A 20,762-nucleotide genomic window follows, 5' to 3' on the forward strand; every position below is an offset into this window, starting at 1 on the left:
CAAACGTTATGATAGAAATAGAGTTTAGGAACTCATACTTATCAAGAATTTTTTATAAACGCTATTCATGTTTATGACATAATAATTTAACGTGTATTCCTATGAAAATTGTTTCATAAATAAAACGGTTTGCTTTTCTTCAGGCATTTAAAAAAAATACTAAATCGTACTAGAAAAAAATCAGTGCAAATCAGTAAATGCGTAACACTTTTTCACTTCTAGGTCGAACGCCTGCGAACCACCCTAAATAATAATTACCTGTACATAACAATTCGTTCGTGATAAATGCGTCCTAGACTGTTGTTCAATTATTTCTGAATTACCACTTTGTTGTGAATGACATCCCTTGACATGAGACACTGAGTGATTCGTGCCAAACTCTCGCAATAATGAATTACCCAGCAGGTCTATTTCAATGGCATGCTCTTTCAAATTTTTAGTTTTAGACGACAGTCGATTAATCATTTTGTCTACTTCACACAACTGCTAATAGAAATAAAATATTATAAACTAGGAAACATGCACAAGTAATCCCAATCGAAGAACGCGAATCAATACATAACAACTAAACACACCAGTTATACGCGTGCTATATATATGTGTGTGTGTGTGTGTGTGTGTGTGTGTGTGTGTGTGTGTGTGTGTGTGTGTGTGTGTGTGTGTGTGTGTGTGTGTGTGTGTGTCATCATAAAATCGTTGCAAGAAATATACATGGGCATCGCTGCATACAACCACGTGATGCGAGTCATTATATTAGCCATGGTTACGAATACCATAAATCGGCAGTGTTTGCTACCATTTGACTTATTTGACGTCACAGATACCAAGGTTACCATAAATCTTGGCAAACAGTGTTACATAAGACCTATTTATCACTTACGTAAAGTGCGGCATTATATCGATCATTACAACATTTACAATTACTGAATGCGTGAGGTAAGACAAATAAACATGTCACGAGTTTGTTTTTTTCGAAAATGTTGTAACTGATCTTCCGTCAATCTTGAAAGTCTATCTCGGAGTGTCTAGTGACTATATGATGCTAGTGGGATTGATAGAGTGTATAACGAGCTAAGATTGTTACGTTATTGGTCATACATAATCCCTCTATGGGATCACGGCTTGTATTAGTAATCCCGATGTAGAGTCACACATTGATGGCAACATGTTTACGAGCGCGAAGTTTATCCACAACATGCTATTCTTTATTTGTTGTAACTACGTTCATTGGTTTGTTGAGTGTATGTACTCCCAAGATGTGTTTAGGCGCATGGTGACTGCGACACGTTGGAACTTAGCAATGATTTGAATGTGAAAGTGTGAAAGAACTGTCACTGTACGTCTCGGTTTTTTTTGTGTTTTTTCCACGTTTTTGAACAATTATGGCGATAACGCCGCTCAGTTTTGTATCCACGATAGAGCTTTTGCCAGCGTCCATTTCGCTCTGAAGCATTGATCAGAATTAGGTTCGTGCGCACGTACTGCCAAGCGTTGTCTTATTTATGTTTATCTCACCACGCAATGTCAATTATAATCAAATATTACCAAAACTTAATAAATTTGATGTAGCAATTCCGATGTAAACACACTGGAATAAGTTGTCAATCGGGTACGAATTTGTCATCTCAAGTAAAAATGATAGACTTTAACATTTTGTATTGCGAGCGATCTCGATCAACATTTTTGGCATCACAAAAAAGACAGTTTACACTCGAGTCTTCATTTCAAGATTAATGAATTGATATAAAACATAAAAAAAAAAAACATTTTTGCCATATTCATGGCTTTCAAATATATTGTGCTTATAAAAAGTGATTTTTCACGAAACGGGAGTAAATTATAGCATATGTCAAAAAGTCGTTCATGCTTGCTTTACATGCTCCCACGAGAATGAGATTATAGATTGTATCTTAAATTGTAATCGTTAACAAAACACCCATAAAACACAATATGCACGTACATTTATTGCTGGCTCTTCCAAATGATCAAACAAAGAGTTGTCCGAAGCGTTATAATATATATATTCAATCATTAAAGTGAGACACTGAAAGTGTAAAGTTGTTTTTTCTATGGTTTAGAAGTATCATAAGTGTAAAGAGTAAATGCTCTATTAGTTTTGTTTTTACTCAATAGACACCACGTGATAAATTGAGCTGAGGCTTGTAATAGAATAAGGTCTATCAGGAATTGCTTATTTTCGGGTTACGCCAATATAAACACATCGAACTATAAAGTCTAATCTTTAAAGCACATGTGATAAACATTCTGAATAACTTGAGCTGCAAAAAGAAATTCTAACAACAGCGATTAAATATAAAGTTTTATTTGTTGAAACAGACATCACCCGTAATTACAACAAAATTCTGAGTTGATACAATTCAGTGGGAAGGTTGTATTGAAATAAATTATAAACTGTATACGTGTTTTTAAGAACAGGGTCAGACTCCAAGCTACATTTAAGGAACAACTCATTCATACAGCTCTATGAATTGATTGCGGAAATCAATCAGTATTAACTCCAACGCCAAAGTTGATGCAACACGTTTCGAATGTATGTATGATTTCGTTTCTGGTTTTGATCAATTTAGATATCGTATCAAAGTGCATACAATTCTTGATCGAGGTTGATCAAACATCTGGAAAAAATCGTGCCAGTTTATTTGGCGAAAGGCGACAAAAGTTACAAAAGGCTTCAACTTATTTGTTATCTTTAGGGGATAGTAGAAATCATCGGAAATTTATTGGGGACTATTCCTTTTGTTCGGCCTGAATAACGACCTTTCTTTAACGGAAGCAATAATTTCACGGGTTTTCTTTTCCCGGCGAATTCGCTAGACTATAAGTGTAGACAAATCAGTGAATTAACACAGTAATGAATGGGACTTAGATAAAGATAGACGATATTGGCTGGTATTCCATACATGTGTTTTAGGCATGTAGGTGGATATGGAGATTCCTTAACTCGATTCGTCCTAGAAATATCACTTAAATGTTGTAGAACATTACTTTTTACTTGTTTTAGAACATTAATTTTATTTAACTTTTATCGGAGTGATACATGGAGGATGTCAACTCTAGTGTGGCGTGTTCACTTTTTCAAAACATCTGGCTTCAGTTCGCCCACTCGAATATTTGTCTACTTAATAAAAATGTGGATTTGTAATTTTGGTGCAATGAAATGGGATTGAGCTTTGATTTCGTTGCCTTTTCAACCTCAACCAAAAAGCTGCATCGCTGCAATGTCGTATGACTGCGTCGAACTAATCAGCGAGGTTCTAGCATATCAACAGTAATAATTCCATACTGAATTGCGAGTACTATTGGATAAACACGATTAGCTTTCTGGGAAGTTTCATAGTCACCGCCAACGTATGATGCAAACAGACGTACGGTATTATTGCATAACAATATTTGTTTTACAGTAAAGTAGTGCACATGCGCTTATTACGTGCAAATAGCACTCTTGTCCTCTCAAGGCGCAATTTTACTCTGAGTATATATTCTCACATACACGTCTCGATAATTAAACCATAATCCGTAAAATACGGTCATTATTGTGTTCGTTTCCCGCGGGGATGTTAAGAAGAGGAAATTACGACTGAACATAAATTCCCAGCCCTGGACGGATCAATAACTCGATATAGTGTGAATTATTGCAAGGTCGTTTTCGAAGCCGTGGTGAGACAGACGACAACATGTAGTAGAACACCTAGATACACAGTGTATGCAAAAGTCTCGCGAGACTAGGCAAACTCATCAACGAATTATGTCACCCGTAATGTTGTACTCGTAACTTTTAATGCCGCCAGTGAGTACGCACTAGCTCTCCGATTTTATTATTATTATTTATTATTGTTATTATTTTATGTATTCTACGCTTGACTAGTTATTTCAATAATTGTAAGATTGTGTCTGTAACCATAATTATGTACCAGTGGTACTTTTTTTATCAAGGCGGTGCCAACATTCGACCCTTAAATCCATATACAATCCTGTTTATGTTGATAGTGTTTTTTTTAAATAACCATGGTACAGGTATACATTGTGAACGACATCGACCGTATTCCATGTCTGCCACGTGTATACCCCATTCCTTAATAAATCAAATGTTTAATAAAACTGATAGCGATGATTTACAGTGCAATAAACACAACTATATTTTGTGATAAAATCCATAATATTAATAGTAATACAGAGGACAGACTAACGACCCCAGTCCTTTGTTGCAATAGGCTGCGTGTTACGGGCACAGTTTAATTGCCAGTATCAAGCTAAATTTACATATGCAGTATTGTAGCACTCGTAGTTATTATACAAACTTTAGAAACACAATGTACACAGTTTGACGTTGGAAATATGTATCGATATCTCACACTATTATTTTAATGGGCTAATGTGAATACTCTTGATTATATTTGAGTGTGTATACATAAATTCATTAGATATTTATATTGATACAATATTCGGGACGATTTATGGTCAAATTAAAGAGTTGTCTTTACACCAAACATAACGGTATTCGTAAGGTGAGTTAGACGGGTGGAATAAAGGTTCCCTTGCACTTCGAAATAGCTGTAAGTATGGGTTGAAATGCCATTATTGCATTTAACAAATACTGCTATATTTTGTTTTTGACTTGAAAACAACGCTTTTATGGAAAGTCTTGCCCTGAAAACTATATCTGGATATCACCGCGATGATGTTTGCTCGTTACTGTTCCCGCCATATTGCTCCTAACGCCAAAATAGCAACATGGCCAGATACGGTTATTGTCTGGTTTGCAATGCGCGCTTCGAGATCGAACCATATTTGAAGCAGTGAAGTAAAGCAGATGTGGTTCTGTCTTTTGAGTAGTCAGTATCAACAGATGATGGAAATTAGTCAATAGGTTGGAGATTATGTTGGCATTGCATAGTGCTTTAAATTAATTAAAATAAAACGGCTAACACAACGGGACGTCGTGGAGTTGTTTTGGGTCTCGCTCTAACAACATTTCTCTGTCCCGTGGTGTTTCCTATACTACTAAGTATACTAAGGATTTGGAAGAAACACATTGAAAGGTAATTGCATCATTTATTTATGTTCAACGTGTCCTTCACTATATTACTAGTAGTTTGACCTATCCTGTTGAGGTTGGTTTGAACCAACTTGTTCAAATCACGTAACAATCTCCAGACGCGTATACCAAATCCGTCAGCAACTTAGCTGGAAATGTTGTTTTAGTTTTGGGAACAATATATAGCACTGTCTTCAAAATACGTCCACAGGATTCACCGGATAAATCGTGAAAGTATCCCCTTTCCTTCCCCCCACAAACGTCAGACCAAGGACATGTCGTTCTGTCATAGAACATCTCAAATATTACTAAAACTAAGAACTTTCAATTATTATGAAAAATATAAATGCAAGACACAATTAGGAATACATTTTAAAATATATTCAGAGAAATAAGTAACATCAATTTAAAAATAAACTGAAAATACGAGGGGAAAAACTGGAGAAATCTCCATGGAAATATATAGAGCAATTGCGTTGTAATTTTATCCTGAAGATTCGGTATTTTCAATGATATTAGACACCAAAGTAGAAAATGTAAAGATGAGATGGCAATTTAGAATGAAAACACGTACATTGTTGTATATACAATGTGACCTTTGACCTGAAACAGCGCAATGCATCTAGTTTTGAAAACCTATGTTGATTAATGTATTGCCCTTCATCCATATTTACACTATATTCGTGTCTACAGATTCTTGGCTATTTCGGTGCCATTTTTACCTATATTTATTACTTAGTTTTATTTATTGAGTTGAGGGTACTCGCCAAGTCTACTATTGTTTCATTAGTCTTACCGTAAGCTACACGGTAACTGCCAATATTAACTCAGTTGTCGTCAACGGCTCACTAGGTTGAGGGTCCTTTATCTGAGCACGAATCTACTAATGTTACGTTACATTTACGCTAAACAAGCACCAACACGACAACGGCCCAAATTCACTGAGTTTGTGGCTCAATCCCTTCGTTTCAGCAGTACTAATATAAACGATATAGTAGGTACCGGGAATGAATGTTAACATACTAGTATTCGATTATGGGTCAATTACATGTACGCACCGCCGCGTATCTGTCGTTCTACCACCAAAAGTAACCGAGGTCGCGAAACAGTCGATTGGCATCAACATTAATCCATACAGCATGCAGCCTATGCAGGAGGAAAGTCACAGCTAATGTCGGTAATGAACAGCCCAGATGAGCGAACAAGTAAATTGGCGGCAGTACGTCAACAATTTAAATTTTCCCATCATTATTCTCCCGAAATCTATTCTAGATCATTGTCGGCGCATTTTTTATTATTTGGCAGTGAGTAGGATTGCGTGCAACGAATGGCTGACATGGAGTGATCAATAAAACGTGTGTATATACGTACAATACATATTCGTATCGCGTTTCGCTCGTGAATTATGTTTTTGCAGATAATTAACTTAGTTAATCGGTACGTATCAATGTGTTTAATAATCACAGAATAAACCGTAAACGAGTTTACTTTCAACTGGTCTCAGTATCACCGAACGATGAGAGAAACTATCCATGCTTGAACTCTACGAGTAGTTGATGTTTTCGCTTCGCGTTGTTCGATGGAGACAGTTGGCGAGATATGTCAATTAGTCGATCTGTAGTTTCTAAATACTACAGTGACGCAATATGTGTAATGTGGTCGTGATTGGCTATGATGTTACAGCGGATTCTTGGAGAATGATGTAATAACTACAGGAATGTGTTATGTTATAGGTACATTATACAGTATTGCACTCACTAATATCTATAGAAAAATCGCTTAACTGCCAGTGAAAACAACTTTCATTTTTTTTCAAGAAACTAGTATAAAATACTGTCAATTATGGCCTAAGCTATGCTGACATAAATGATAAAGTAATCTAGTATATAATATATAGATATATGAGGTTTTCCTAAAGTGCGGTTCTAACTTAATTTCAGCTCAGCGGTCGCGTGTGTAAGCAGAATGTTTTTTTATATGGTTCGGTCAAAAAGTCGTCACTTGTTATTCGGTTACTCTTGATACCGTGGGCGCGACCACTACGTCTCCTCTTGCATTGTGACACAGTGGGACAAAGAATCCAACTGTTTAAGGAGTGTGTTGTCCACACGAACTGAACTCACCGGAACCAAATTACGCAAAAACAATAACACCTGGTTGATGTTAGGCATTTGACGCATTGTTGAAAATATGATTTTTTATGATTCGCCTCAAAGAATAAGACGTCATTTAGCGATATTTATGTTGCTAAAATGTCAATAACCTGAGGAGAATGTCAAAACAAACGGTTGTAACAATTTCATTGTTAGGTGAAATTCGTTAAATTGTCTTTTAAAATTATTACCTGTTGTCACGGACTCAAATCCAGCGTGAATTACAATATATGCAAATAACGTCCATGGTGTTATGGCTGGTACGAGTAAGTCCTGTGGCTGACAACAGAATTTACTGAGAATATCGCCGATTGTCTAGCGTTCAATTACTTGTGAATCGTATTAAATACGGAAGCTACTCAATTACAGTGACAGTCCTGGATGTAGTTTGCAGTGTACGGGTGTAATAATAAACTATGGCTATCAGACATCACACGCCAGAACGTGTAACTGTAATAGGAATCGATTTGTTATCCCATGCTCCCAATTAATTGAGGCTATCAGTCAATAGCTGCCGTGATGCGAGATACGAGACTTGCGTTAAAAAGTCAGTACTGATAAGCAATAAAACCGCCGCTCCGCGACGTTTCCAATATGGGTCTCGTTTGAAATTTTTAACGCTTGGAAATAAATTGTATGTTTACATGACTGGGGCGCTTCAAGTCCGAGAATTTTTTTAATATGTAGGGTATGTTGTATCGTAAAATATAAGCATAGTTTTTGCACCAAGCATAGAAGTGTTCGTTAAATGAAATAACGTAACTGCTAGTGTACGTGCGTCTCGTATTTACCTATAAACGTTTTATTGACACGAGTGGAATCCAGATCGCATTAGATTTTATTTTTTGGAGATTAGTTTAGGTCAACAAATGCCGAACAGTTAAAGTCGCAGTGTTATATAATACGTGTGTGATACTTCTGGAGACGGTCATTTTTTGATTTTGTTAAAAATATGGCCCATTCTTTGCGCCGGTTTATTTATTGGTAAAGACATGACGAAAATGATAAGAATTATTGTTAATTAAGCACCACAAACGTTTTTCCTAACGAATGTTTTGCATTAGTGGTATTCAACCAAACCATTGCCGTCTATGGGAAAACAATTGCAAATGGATGCCTCGATCTCGTTGTGAGCGAGAAAATACGAGACTTGCAATTGTGTGTTTTTTTCTCAAATAGTGTTCTATTCTCTCCCGTTATCACACACACACTGCTTCAAAAATTATGGTTACATGGAACAGAATAAAACTTAAGTGGCAAAAATCGAGTACCGTCAAGATGACTCGCTCGCTTTCCTATATTTGAGTACTGGGCCTATTAATGTATTAATAATCACCTTTATTAGTACTAAACTGAGATATGTGTATTTTTTGGATTATCAATTTCTCGTTGAGGCACATGTCCCCGTCGAATAAATGCTCCACCCCGGTTCAATAAATGCCCCACCGCGATCGAATTAATTCCCCATCACACATATAGGGCATATAGACGAGAAACAAACTGAATGTCCATGCCGCGATTAATTATAATAGGTGGAAGTCTGTCACATTGAAGTGGGCAAAGTGGTTATGAGTAAGGCACACACAAAAAAGACTGTTCTTTGAAAAAAAAATGAGAGAGATTCTATTCACTGTGGTTAAATGGATTGCTTTTGGGATATTCACGCTGGATTGTCATAGCAACGCATCATGCGAACGACTGCCTCTAATGCAGTATCGTGACTCTTCTGCGTATTTACTTTAAACACAATAGGCGGTGTGACACCAGCTGGATAAAGCGACTGACGACAAATCGTAAGGAGAGCCCAACTTCAAATAGGTAGTTTTCTAATTGGGGTTTAATGACGAAAAGTGCCAGCGGACACAGATCAATCTATTCAGTGAATTTATTTTTTGTTCAACTTGAAATCGCAGCAACAAGATACGTATGATAATATAGTTCATATCATTAAGGGATAAGTCAACGATACAATGGTTTCAGCTTATGTTGACTTCCTTAGCCTTTTATTCAATGATGATTCGTTCCACAATGTTTGCTTTTGGAAAGAGCAAACAATTAATTCCTACAACTCCATGGAATGATTGTACTTTGTAGTGTTTTAGTGTGATGTCAGAATAACCAAATCTTAGTTAACTGTTTTTTTTTGAAATAGCGGACTGACACATTTAAAAAGTGCATGTGCTGCTTCGAACTAATTCACATGCACGATATAATACGGCAACATTATTTATATTTAAATTCTTGTATAGACAAACGCGTCGAGCCTTCCCCGAAAGTGCAGTCCAATCTATCAACGTAAACATATTTATGTCTACATTTAAAATGCGTTATCATCCGGGTCATTTGACGGACCAATAGGCTTTGATATTCGCTTCCTTTTTGAACGTTTCTATTTTATTTTTTTATTTTTATTTTTTGTATTCGTGGTATGTTTTATTTTATTTGAATGTAACCATGCTTGATTATAATATTTTGCAATATTTCCAGATCACTCGACTGTCTCGTAATACATGTTAACTGTGTTTTTGTTCTTTGGGGCGTTGCTATTCTGTGAGGATTGTTTATAGCACTATTGTGTTAATGTTGACTAGGTTGCCGTACTGTATTTCCGCGTTTCTGACGCGAGCGTAACGAACGCAACGCAGACACAAACGTACGTTACGTCACCAAAAATAGTACCGGCGTTAGATAAGGCATATTTATTCTTATAATAAACTCAACATTTGAAATTAGTCTAGTTTAAATCCAGACTAAACGAGTGGGTTGTCCAGAAAGACGCCATTCGGCGAAGTGCCCGTGCATAAATTATATCCTGCGTTATAGCATAGAGGTAAACCTCCATGGTTATAGTGCTTTTTATGAAGGTAGGAATTTGTTTGAAATAAAATATCAAAAATATTTTATCATGAATTCAAAAAAAATTAGACCAATCAAAACACGTTTGGAGAAGCATGCAATAGATCGGCCAGTCTGAGTGGGTCACAACTTCTACAAAAAATTAACATCTTTGTGAAATATATTTTTATTGCGCTCGCCTACAATGCGTATGAACTATTTTCGGTGTTACAGTAGTGCGGGCCATTGAACTTAACAGGCATCGAAACACAGTTATCCAGTTAAAGTTTGCTAATAACGAATGTATATAGGCTAATATCTATTAATTTTATAACTTTCTGGAAAAAACGCATTTTAATAATAACATATACGTAACTAGTCACGTAGGACAATATGACACTATGACACTGACCGTTGAATGCGGTATTATATACGACAGTGATGCTTAATAACGGAATCCTATTGGAATACAATTGCGAACTTGCGCTCACAAATGCCAGGAAATCTTCCCTAAAACTGCGGTTCAACAAATCAATCGGTTTTTAACATTGTTTTAATAAAAACCTAATTCAGTCGGCCAGTTTTACATTCTGATTTTTCCGAATAACTTAACAGTGACAACTGATATATGGAGCAAGAAACAAAAGTGGTTTACAACATTCATTCATTCATTCGTTCTTTCGTTCGTTTTGTCGTTCTTTCATTCATTCATTCGTTCATTCATTTATTCATTCATTCATTAATTCGTTCTTTCGTTCGTTTTATCGTTCTTTCATCCATCCATTCATTCATTCATTCTTTCGTTCGTTCGTTTTTTCGTTCGTTCGTTCATTCATTCATTCGTTCATTCAATCAATCAATCATTCATACATTTGTTTGTTTGTTTTGTTTTTGTTTTTCAATGCGAACAGCATAAGTTATGAAATGTAAAACATTAACACTTGAACTTGGAACATGCACCAAACTCGCCTTTCTATAAATCTATGTAGATTAAGTGCTACACATGTGACGTGCACCGGGGACTTCAGATGAGCAAACAGATAAAAGATATAATTCTTAAAGTACATCATGGGATAACGATGAGAGCCGTTCCTTTGATCTTTATCTTCCCGGTGTCCATACGAGTTACTTTGATGGCACAAGTGATAGAAACTGGATAAGGTGTTCTGTTTTATCTTCGCGAAGAATGACGCACGTTCACGGTATGACCCCGGTGTTTATATAAAAGTAACTTGGCATCGGCCTGACGTTTGTGGGGTATGTAAGTTATTCCCGTGAGTGATGCGGTGTTTTCTGTGCCCGTATTTTCACGTGCAAAGCTAGGGCAAATACATAATGAATACATGTATTGCTTATTTGCATATCGGTAGTGGAAATACCGATTATATTTTCAGAGGTACAACAATGTAAACTGTAGTATATGTGTTACAATATGCTACATAAGTTCTTTTTTCCAAGCTGTGATAACAAATTAATTCATGTGACTCGATGTATGCAGCGTAAAATAACAAATACGATACGATCTCTATCTCCCAGCCACATTGTGTGTAAATGTATAAGCATTGTATATAGTCGTGTTGTGTTTGTGTTGATAAACATTGATTTTTTCCCACAATCCAATGCGCTTTTCTAATGAAAATCACAAGTATGAGGTTTGACCTGGGTGCGACTTGCATTAATTACCGCCGGTCACTCCTTCGATACCTTCCAATCACCTAAAATACCTAATTAAAGCTGGGTATTGTGTCAGTTTTAACGGGTGGCTGGTAGCATAGTGGTTATCGCATCATGATCGGTAGCTATAGACTCAAGTTCTAGTCCTACCTTAGGCTGAACTTCAAAATGGTCGACCCCTACCCCTGGGTGAGTGTGCCACAGACTCAATAGGAAGGCCAATTCCACTGGCCGAGATAGAGATAGAGAGATGGCCACACAGCCCTGCCATGTAGTCCCAAACATGAATACGACTTCTGTGGCAAAATGCACTATGTGCCAGCACTAGCAATTTGCACAATCTGCACAAAAAAAGTCAGGAGAGACAACAGTGACAATCAATGTCCAGAACTGTCGCCTGGCACAAAAACATTTAAAAAAAACGTTTCAGTTTGAACTCGTTGATCTGTGCAGCAGTCAAAGTCGCCATCTTTGTTTATATGAGACCCATATATCTCGCGCATGCGTCACAGTCACCTATCCGCGTCGTGTTTGGCGCGATATCCTACGCGACGTGTCAAATACACGACGCCATGTCTGATTAAAAATTCAACCATGGAAACCAGTGTATATTAATATAATTTATGACCCTTGCTTCAGTAAAAATTGCTCTGTTGCTGGAACCGTTTGTTTCTCCCGTTATAATAAAAGTATAGCAACATGACCTATAATCCTGAATTCAGCTCGAATCTCCTTCTTAAGTTTATGAATTGATATATTAAATAACGGAGTGAAATCAAAATTTATCATTTAAAATTGTCGCGGGGTCATAGTTGGTTAAAACGAGTACGTCATTGTTTCAATTTGAACCCAAACTTGTTTTTAAGTAATCTATTTCCTACAATCGTTAATTAGAAACATAACCTGATTGACCGTCCACGTGTTTGCTGATAACAATGTCTAATTATCATTGAAACATCAAGTGACCAATCAGAATAGTTAAAGTGGAGGGATCGTCATCAGCGCACGCACGGGGATCGAGTCCGAAGCGACGATAAAAACGCACGTCCAAAACACAAAGGCTCGTGGGTAGACGCTTGTTTGTAAGAAACGTTACGCTATGACCATTTGCCGCTTACGCAGGTGACTTCCCTACTTTAAAACCGCAGGGTTAATAAGTGGATTCTATAACAATTGCTCATAGTTTCAATTGTTGATACTAGTCTAAAAACCAAGACGTTCTTTAAAGTTCATAGGTAACAAATTAGAACAGACAGAGAAATGTTATAATAAACAAAATGACAATTTAATTTAGTGTAAATGCTAATACTAATGCATCTTCGTTTGGTAGAACAGCAGCTATAAAAGTACTAGTTTGGGATATTCGCAAAGTAAATTAAGTTCTTTGTGCGCAATTCATAAGATATTTCAGGTAAATGTCGAGGAGCAGACAACTGAAGAGTAACCAATAATGTATGAACGCCTTCACCTCACTGGTAATGATGATTTGTACGCACGATGGAAGTAATTGATTGGAATGACATTCTAACTAGGTGTGTGTGTGTGTGTTGTGGAGTGAACTGAAAAGATTACGTTATATTGATGTAATCAGCAAGAGCGTTAACAGTTGACAGACTCTTGATTGGATGCGTATCTCGCCCGTACGTGTCATTAATTATGGTAATCCTTCTTACAACAGAAGATAAAGTTACATCTCGCGTGATTGAGTTGTTCGTGATTTTTAGCGACACATTAGATATATCCGAGTAAACTAAACGCAGTTCGATTTTCGTGTGTTTTACAAATGTTGCCCATATCCCAAAAGACCTATATTGAAACGACGCGGTGAGACAACTGAAAAAAAATAGCATGATTCAGTCAAAGAGATCGAGATCCTAGAATTCATGTATATGTTTAAAGGGCGGTGGTCGTCGCGCAGCACATCTTCGAATTTCATGTAAATAAACAATGTATTTTTTATGCGTTGTGTACGTCACTATGAGTCCCATATCGAACAGGACGCGGCACGACGACTGTCGCCCTTTAAAGTGCACTTATTCGTCGCGCTGCGCATGTGCGACATTTGTGTTGATAAACATTGATTTTCCCACAATCCAATGCGCTCATGTATATGTTTAAAGGGCGGTGGTCGTCGCGCAGCGCATCTTCGAATTTCATGTAAATAAACAATGTATTTTACACGTGTTGCATACGTCGCTATGTGTCATGACCACCGCCCATTAATAAAGCGCCATAGTAGTCTCGACGTGTTGTGTTCGATGTGACGTATACAACGTGTGTAAAATCGACATCGACGTTTACACGCAATTCTAATGCATAAGACCTCAACACAAGTAATTCAGCAATTAGCATATTATTTACATACATTGTTATGAAATATTTTTTTTGACAACTGACCTTCGTTAGATCATAGAAAAGGACGGCTCAGTGGCGATGGCACTGGTGGGTTAATGACCCATCACCACGATAAACCGGTTATTATGTTTGTTTTGATACACATCTTTAATTTTGACAGTGAAATAAAGGTATTCACCGAATGACTATGCAAATTTGCGTTGATCTCATTTTTAATTTCCGGTTCTAGAATTGAAACTCGAGGTGAATTGATCTTGACACCACATGATGAATGGACGCGTGGCTAAAATGATCACGGTGCCTGAATAGGCCCGTGGTGAAAATATAATTTGATGTTAAAGGGCGGTAGTCGTCATGCCACGCATGCGCGAGATTTATGGGTCTCATATAAACAAAGATGGCGACTGTGTTTGTTGCGCAGATCAACGAGTACAAACTAAGACGTTGCCAAGCTTTAATTATGCATTTTTAGGCGATTGGAAGGTATCGATGGAGTCACCGGCTGCAATTAGTAAAAGTCGCGCCCAAGTCAAACCTCTTACTTGTGATTTCCATAAAAAAAATCAATGTTTATCAACACAAATGTCGCACATGCGCAGCGCGACGACTACCGCCCTTTAAACTGTTCAAAATTTATTTTTAAATAATACAATGCTTGGTCTAATGTTTTGGAATATTGAAAAATTATATACATTCAAACGTATATGATTGCACGTTTATACCCATTTCTATCAACACGAAAAGCCTCAAAATATAATGGCTAAATCTAGGTTTTGTTATTTTCCTTTATTTATGACGGATGAGCATAAATTACGGCATATTGAATTATTTTGAACACCGTTTTTTGATTAAAAATATTTGTTATATTATTTATTCGTTGAGTGTGAACTAAACGGGCACAATTTCCCAGTGGCCTTGAATCTTAGTCGATTTCAAAAAATATATATTGAAAAACTCATGGCAGTGTGATGGGCGATGAAGTTTAGTAATATGGAACATTCTTGAAAAAAAAAGGTTTGTTTATTTTTATAAATAATTTTAAAAACCTGGTTTGATATATATGTGTCTGACTGTGTTGAAATCAATACAATAACAACCAGTCGATAATTTGCCCACACTCTCTGACTCCGTAATTGGAGTCTCGTTGGATACGCGTAATCACACAACTTATTTAAAGGTTAAGCTAGTTGATAGCAATTGTACAGAAACGATGTATTGGAAAACCGTCCACGTAAATCACAATAAGCTAATTATCAGACGAATTGTATGCAATTGACAAATGTTGGACGTTGCAGATATTTTATGAGCGAAACCCCAAATGATTACGCAATGTCTTGTAATACATGACCGCCTAGGATTAACTATAATACTAGAAAAAGAATATTATTTAATTAGTTTTATGGTCGCATTAATACTGATAATTCTGTATGATACAGGTCTACAATTAATTAGTAGTACACAGGGAAAATTGGTAATAAATAACCAGTGTATTAAGGGGGTTAGTGAAGATTAACCAGAGCGTTTCGGGGAGTTAGTAATAAATAACCATGTGCTGAGGGCTGTAATCAATAAACCAGTGTGCTGAGGGGCTAGTAATAATTAACCAGTGTGCTGAGGGGCTAGTAATAATTAACCAACTTGCTAAGGGGCTAGTAATAATTAACCAGTGTAGTGAGGGGCTAGTAACAATTAACCAATGTGCTGAGGGGCTAGTAATAATTAACCAGTGTGCTGAGGGACTAGTAATAATTAACCAGTGTGCTGAGGGGCTAGTAACAATTAACCAATGTGCTGAGGGGCTAGTAATAATTAACCAGTGTGCTGAGGGACTAGTAATAATTAACCAGTGTGCTGAGGGGCTAGTAATAATTAACCAACTTGCTAAGGGGCTAGTAATAATTAACCAGTGTAGTGAGGGGCTAGTAACAATTAACCAATGTGCTGAGGGGCTAGTAATAATTAACCAGTGTGCTGAGGGACTAGTAATAATTAACCAGTGTGCTGAGGGGCTCGTAATAATTAACCAGTGCACTGAGGGACTAGTAATAATTAACCAGTGTGCTGAGGGGCTCATAATAATTAACCAATGTGCTGAGGAGCTAGTGCTAATTAACCAACGTGCTGAGGGGCTAGTAATAATTAACCAGTGTGCTGAGGGGCTCGTAATAATAAACCAATGTGCTGAGGGGCTAGTAATAATTAACCAGTGTGTTGAAGGGCTAGTAATAACTAACCAGTGTACTGAGGGGCTAGTAATAATTAACCAACGTGCTGAGGGGCTAGTGATAATTAACCAACGTGCTGAGGGGCTAGTAATAATTAACCAGTGCACTGAGGGGCTAGTGATAATTAACCAACGTGCTGAGGGGCTAGTAATGATTAACCAGTGCACTGAGGGGCTAGTGATAATTAACCAACGTGCTGAGGGGCTAGTAATAATTAACCAACGTGCTGAGGGGCTAGTGATAATTAACCAACGTGCTGAGGGGCTAGTAATAATTAACCAGTGCACTGAGGGGCTAGTGATAATTAACCAACGTGCTGAGGGGCTAGTAATAATTAACCAACGTGCTGAGGGGCTAGTGATAATTAACCAACGTGCTGAGGGGCTAGTAATAATTAACCAGTGCACTGAGGCGCTAGTGATAATTAACCAACGTGCTGAGGGGCTAGTAATGATTAACCAGTGTGCTGAGGGGCTAGTAATAATTAACCAGTGTGTTGATGGGGTTAGTAATAATTAACCAGTGTGCTGAGGGACTTGTATTAATTAACCAGTGTGCTGAGGGATTAGTAATAATTAACCAGTGTGCTGAGGGGCTAGTAATAATTAACCAGTGTGCTGAGGGGCTAGTAATAATTAACCAACTTGCTAAGGGGCTAGTGATAATTAACCAACGTGCTGAGGGGCTAGTAATGATTAACCAGTGTGCTGAGGGGCTAGTAATAATTAACCAGTGTGTTGATGGGGTTAGTAATAATTAACCAGTGTGCTGAGGGACTTGTATTAATTAACCAATGTGCTGAGGGGCTAGTAACAATTAACCAGTGTGCTGAGGGGCTAGTAATAATTAACCAACTTGCTAAGGGGCTAGTAATAATTAACCAGTGTGTTGATGGGGTTAGTAATAATTAACCAGTGTGCTGAGGGACTTGTATTAATTAACCAATGTGCTGAGGGGCTAGTAATAATTAACCAGTGTGCTGAGGGGCTAGTAATAATTAACCAGTGCACTGAGGGGCTAGTGATAATTAACCAACGTGCTGAGGGGCTAGTAATGATTAACCAGTGTGCTGAGGGGCTAGTAATAATTAACCAGTGTGTTGATGGGGTTAATAATAATTAACCAGTGTGCTGAGGGACTTGTATTAATTAACCAATGTGCTGAGGGGCTAGTAATAATTAACCAGTGTGCTGAGGGGCTAGTAATAATTAACCAGTGTGTTGAGGGGCTAGTAATAATTAACCAGTGTGCTGAGGGGCTAGTAATAATTAACCAGTGTGCTGAAGGGCTAGTAATAATTAACCAGTGTCCTGAGAGGCTAGTAATAATTAACCAGTGTGTTGAGGAGCTAGTAATAATTAACCAATGTGTTGAGGAGCTAGTAATAATTAACCAGTGCACTGAAGAGCTAGTGATAATTAACCAGTGTGCTGAGGGGCTAGTAATAATTAACCAGTGTGTTGAGGAGCTAGTAATAATTAACCAATGTGTTGAGGAGCTAGTAATAATTAACCAGTGTGCTGAGGGGCTAGTAATAATTAACCAGTGTCCTGAGAGGCTAGTAATAATTAACCAGTGTGTTGAGGAGCTAGTAATAATTAACCAATGTGTCGAGGAGCTAGTAATAATTAACCAGTGCACTGAGGAGCTAGTGATAATTAACCAATGTGTTGAGGAGCTAGTAATAATTAACCAGTGTGCTGAGGGACTAGTAATAATTAACCAGTTTGCGGAGGGGCTAGTAATAATTAACCAGTGTGCTGAGGGGCTAGTAATAATTAACCAGTGTGCTGAGGGGCTAGTAATAATTAACCAGTGTGCTGAGGGGCTAGTAATAATTAACCAGTGTCCTGAGAGGCTAGTAATAATTAACCAGTGTGTTGAGGAGCTAGTAATAATTAACCAATGTGTCGAGGAGCTAGTAATAATTAACCAGTGCACTGAGGAGCTAGTGATAATTAACCAATGTGTTAAGGAGCTAGTAATAATTAACCAGTGTGTTGAGGAGCTAGTAATAATTAACCAATGTGTTGAGGAGCTAGTAATAATTAACCAGTGCACTGAGGAGCTAGTGATAATTAACCAATGTGTTGAGGAGCTAGTAATAATTAACCAGTGTGCCGAGGGGATTAGTGAAGATGTGTGAGTGCGTTGATGGGGCTAGTAATAATTAACCAGTGTGCTGAGGGGCTAGTAATAATTAACCAGTGTGCTGAGGGACTAGTAATAATTAACCAGTGTGCTGAGGGGCTAGTAATAATTAACCAGTGTGCTGAGGGGCTAGTAATAATTAACCAATGTGCTGAGGGGATTAGTGAAGATTAGTCAGTGCGTTGATGGGGCTAGTAATATTTAAACTTTGTTCTGAGCGGATGGGTAACGATTATTAGCCAGTGTTCTAAGGGGGTGTTACTAATAATTAACCAGTGTTTTCATAGGATTATTGCCGAGGAGGATTAGCGATATACTGGATAAAATTAATGTTGTTGTTGTTATATATACAAACTATAACTGAAAATTTAGCAATTAGATAACAGATAAAACTGTAAGCTCAGTACGTTTGTATGTGTGAGTTTGTCGCACTACTGCAGCAAATAATCTGTGACCGTGACTGAATGAAGAGTGGAAATTTTCTCGTTTGAAAACAGGACTAACTAATCGCCAGTGACAATGCATAACATCGATATTGACATGTGGGTCCCATGCGACATACACAACGCGTGTAAAATGCATAGCTTGTTTTCCCGAAATTGTGAGTCAGACGCGCACTGCTTGACAACGGCAGCTCTTTGAACTGCGTGCACAAGATATATATATAATGGTCAGGCAATTCCAACAGTTTCGAAAATATAAAATTGATAGGTCGTGTTTTACTTAACATGAATTTTGAAGGAGATTTAATATTTCCGACATTTAGTCTGACTACTTTTAATTTTGAGTGTTCAAATGCAGATACACAGATACAACGCGCGTCTGAATTAACACATGTTTATGGAGCATTTCAAAAATTTAAGAGTAAAACATTTAACCAATCGATATAGTTTTGACGAAGGTTGTTTTCAATCGCATGTGTGATTCCATTGATTAGTCCACTTTAGTCCACATGACTATTTATTCAATGGTTTCGCAATAAAAATAATGTAAAAAATAAAATTGTTAGCAACCAAATTTCAATGAAGTTATGTAATGTTGAATTATTTTTGCTTTTTTGTTTTCCTTTACAAATCAACTTTGACGTCGCGTGTATGCTAAGTTACATGAATATACACTTGCGTCAAGTTACAATTACCGCGGAAGTAGTGGCAGACGAATGGAGAATTACTACCAACTGAATCAATTAGCGCGCACTGACATATGTAATTCATTTTTGACAATAAACTTACCAATATTGCCGTTCTGTACAGCTATCACCAACGCTGTGCGTCCCTTCGCATCTTCACAGTTGACGTTGAAATAATCCGCGTGTTCCAGAGCCACAATCGCCGCCCTTTTCTCTCCCTTCTCGACGGCAGACAGGAATATTCTCTCCAGTTCCGGATCCTGGCGATGGATAAACGAGGTCTCCGAAGTCATTTTGTGTTTTCTCAGAAAATCTGTCTGGTGATCTTGCTGTTTAATTAAATAACGAATATACGAAGTGCGTACGTATCCCCCTTAGCGATCAATCTTAACCAAATCACAGCGTATACTTCGAACTACGCTACCACCTGCTGACAGCCACCCACGTGATTTGGACTCGACCATTCTGTATCTGGGTAATCAGCATACCCCCCCCCCCTCCACACACACACACACACACATACATACACAAGCTACTAGTATCCTACGGTAAAGTATGAGAGGACTTATTTATAGCTGGGGTAGTCTGAAAAATGCAGTAACACGAGTATCGCAAAAATGTGTCATTGTTTTGTTTTGTTTTTTGTCACTAGAACTACTGCAGACACCTCTTCTTCAGGACGACAGAAATTGCCAGCTTTGATACCAACCTCAATTATCAGACAGAATGGTGGTCCGTAGAATGGAAATCTAATTGAATGTTGAAAGTATATGACTGATACAAACCAACAGCATTCATGGTCGTCGGTGGTGAGCCACAGCGTCCTCGCCGACGGACACAACGGCAATTGGCTTTTCGGGATCTTTCGTTTATGTTATTTGCATGTGTTTGCATAATGCATTTCGAACTGAATTGGGCAGTTAAAGTGGAGGAATCGTCACCTGCGCATGCGTCAGATGTCCATAGCGTGTTTAGCGTGCGTTGTAATCGTCGCTTGGGACTCAATTCCCGCTTTAACTGTGTAACTTGAAACCGTTCTGCAGTTCACTTTTCAGATATGGACACAGTTTTCTCGCCAAATAAACTGTGATAAAAAATGCTATGGCAACAATAAACTACTAGTTACAAATAAGTCATCTGAAGATATAGGAATCATAAACACTCTACATACGCATTAATAAATT

At 37.6% G+C, this 20,762-nt stretch overlaps 1 protein-coding gene across 1 annotated transcript in view; it reads right to left on the reverse strand.

Annotated features, from left to right (window-relative positions):
* Nucleotides 1–20,007, reverse strand: part of LOC144346752 (short transient receptor potential channel 5-like) — a 59,191-nt gene extending 39,184 nt beyond the window's left edge. The window contains exon 1 of the mRNA XM_078007295.2: nt 19,682–20,007. Within this exon, the coding sequence (XP_077863421.1) occupies nt 19,682–19,871 (190 nt within the window). The 5' untranslated portion in view covers nt 19,872–20,007. The remainder of the gene's footprint in view (nt 1–19,681) is intronic.
* Nucleotides 20,008–20,762: the final 755 nt, after the last annotated feature.

This window comes from Saccoglossus kowalevskii, chromosome 18 (assembly GCF_978046115.1).
Source record: "Saccoglossus kowalevskii chromosome 18, keSacKowa6.1, whole genome shotgun sequence".
Taxonomy (NCBI): Eukaryota; Metazoa; Hemichordata; class Enteropneusta; family Harrimaniidae; genus Saccoglossus; species Saccoglossus kowalevskii.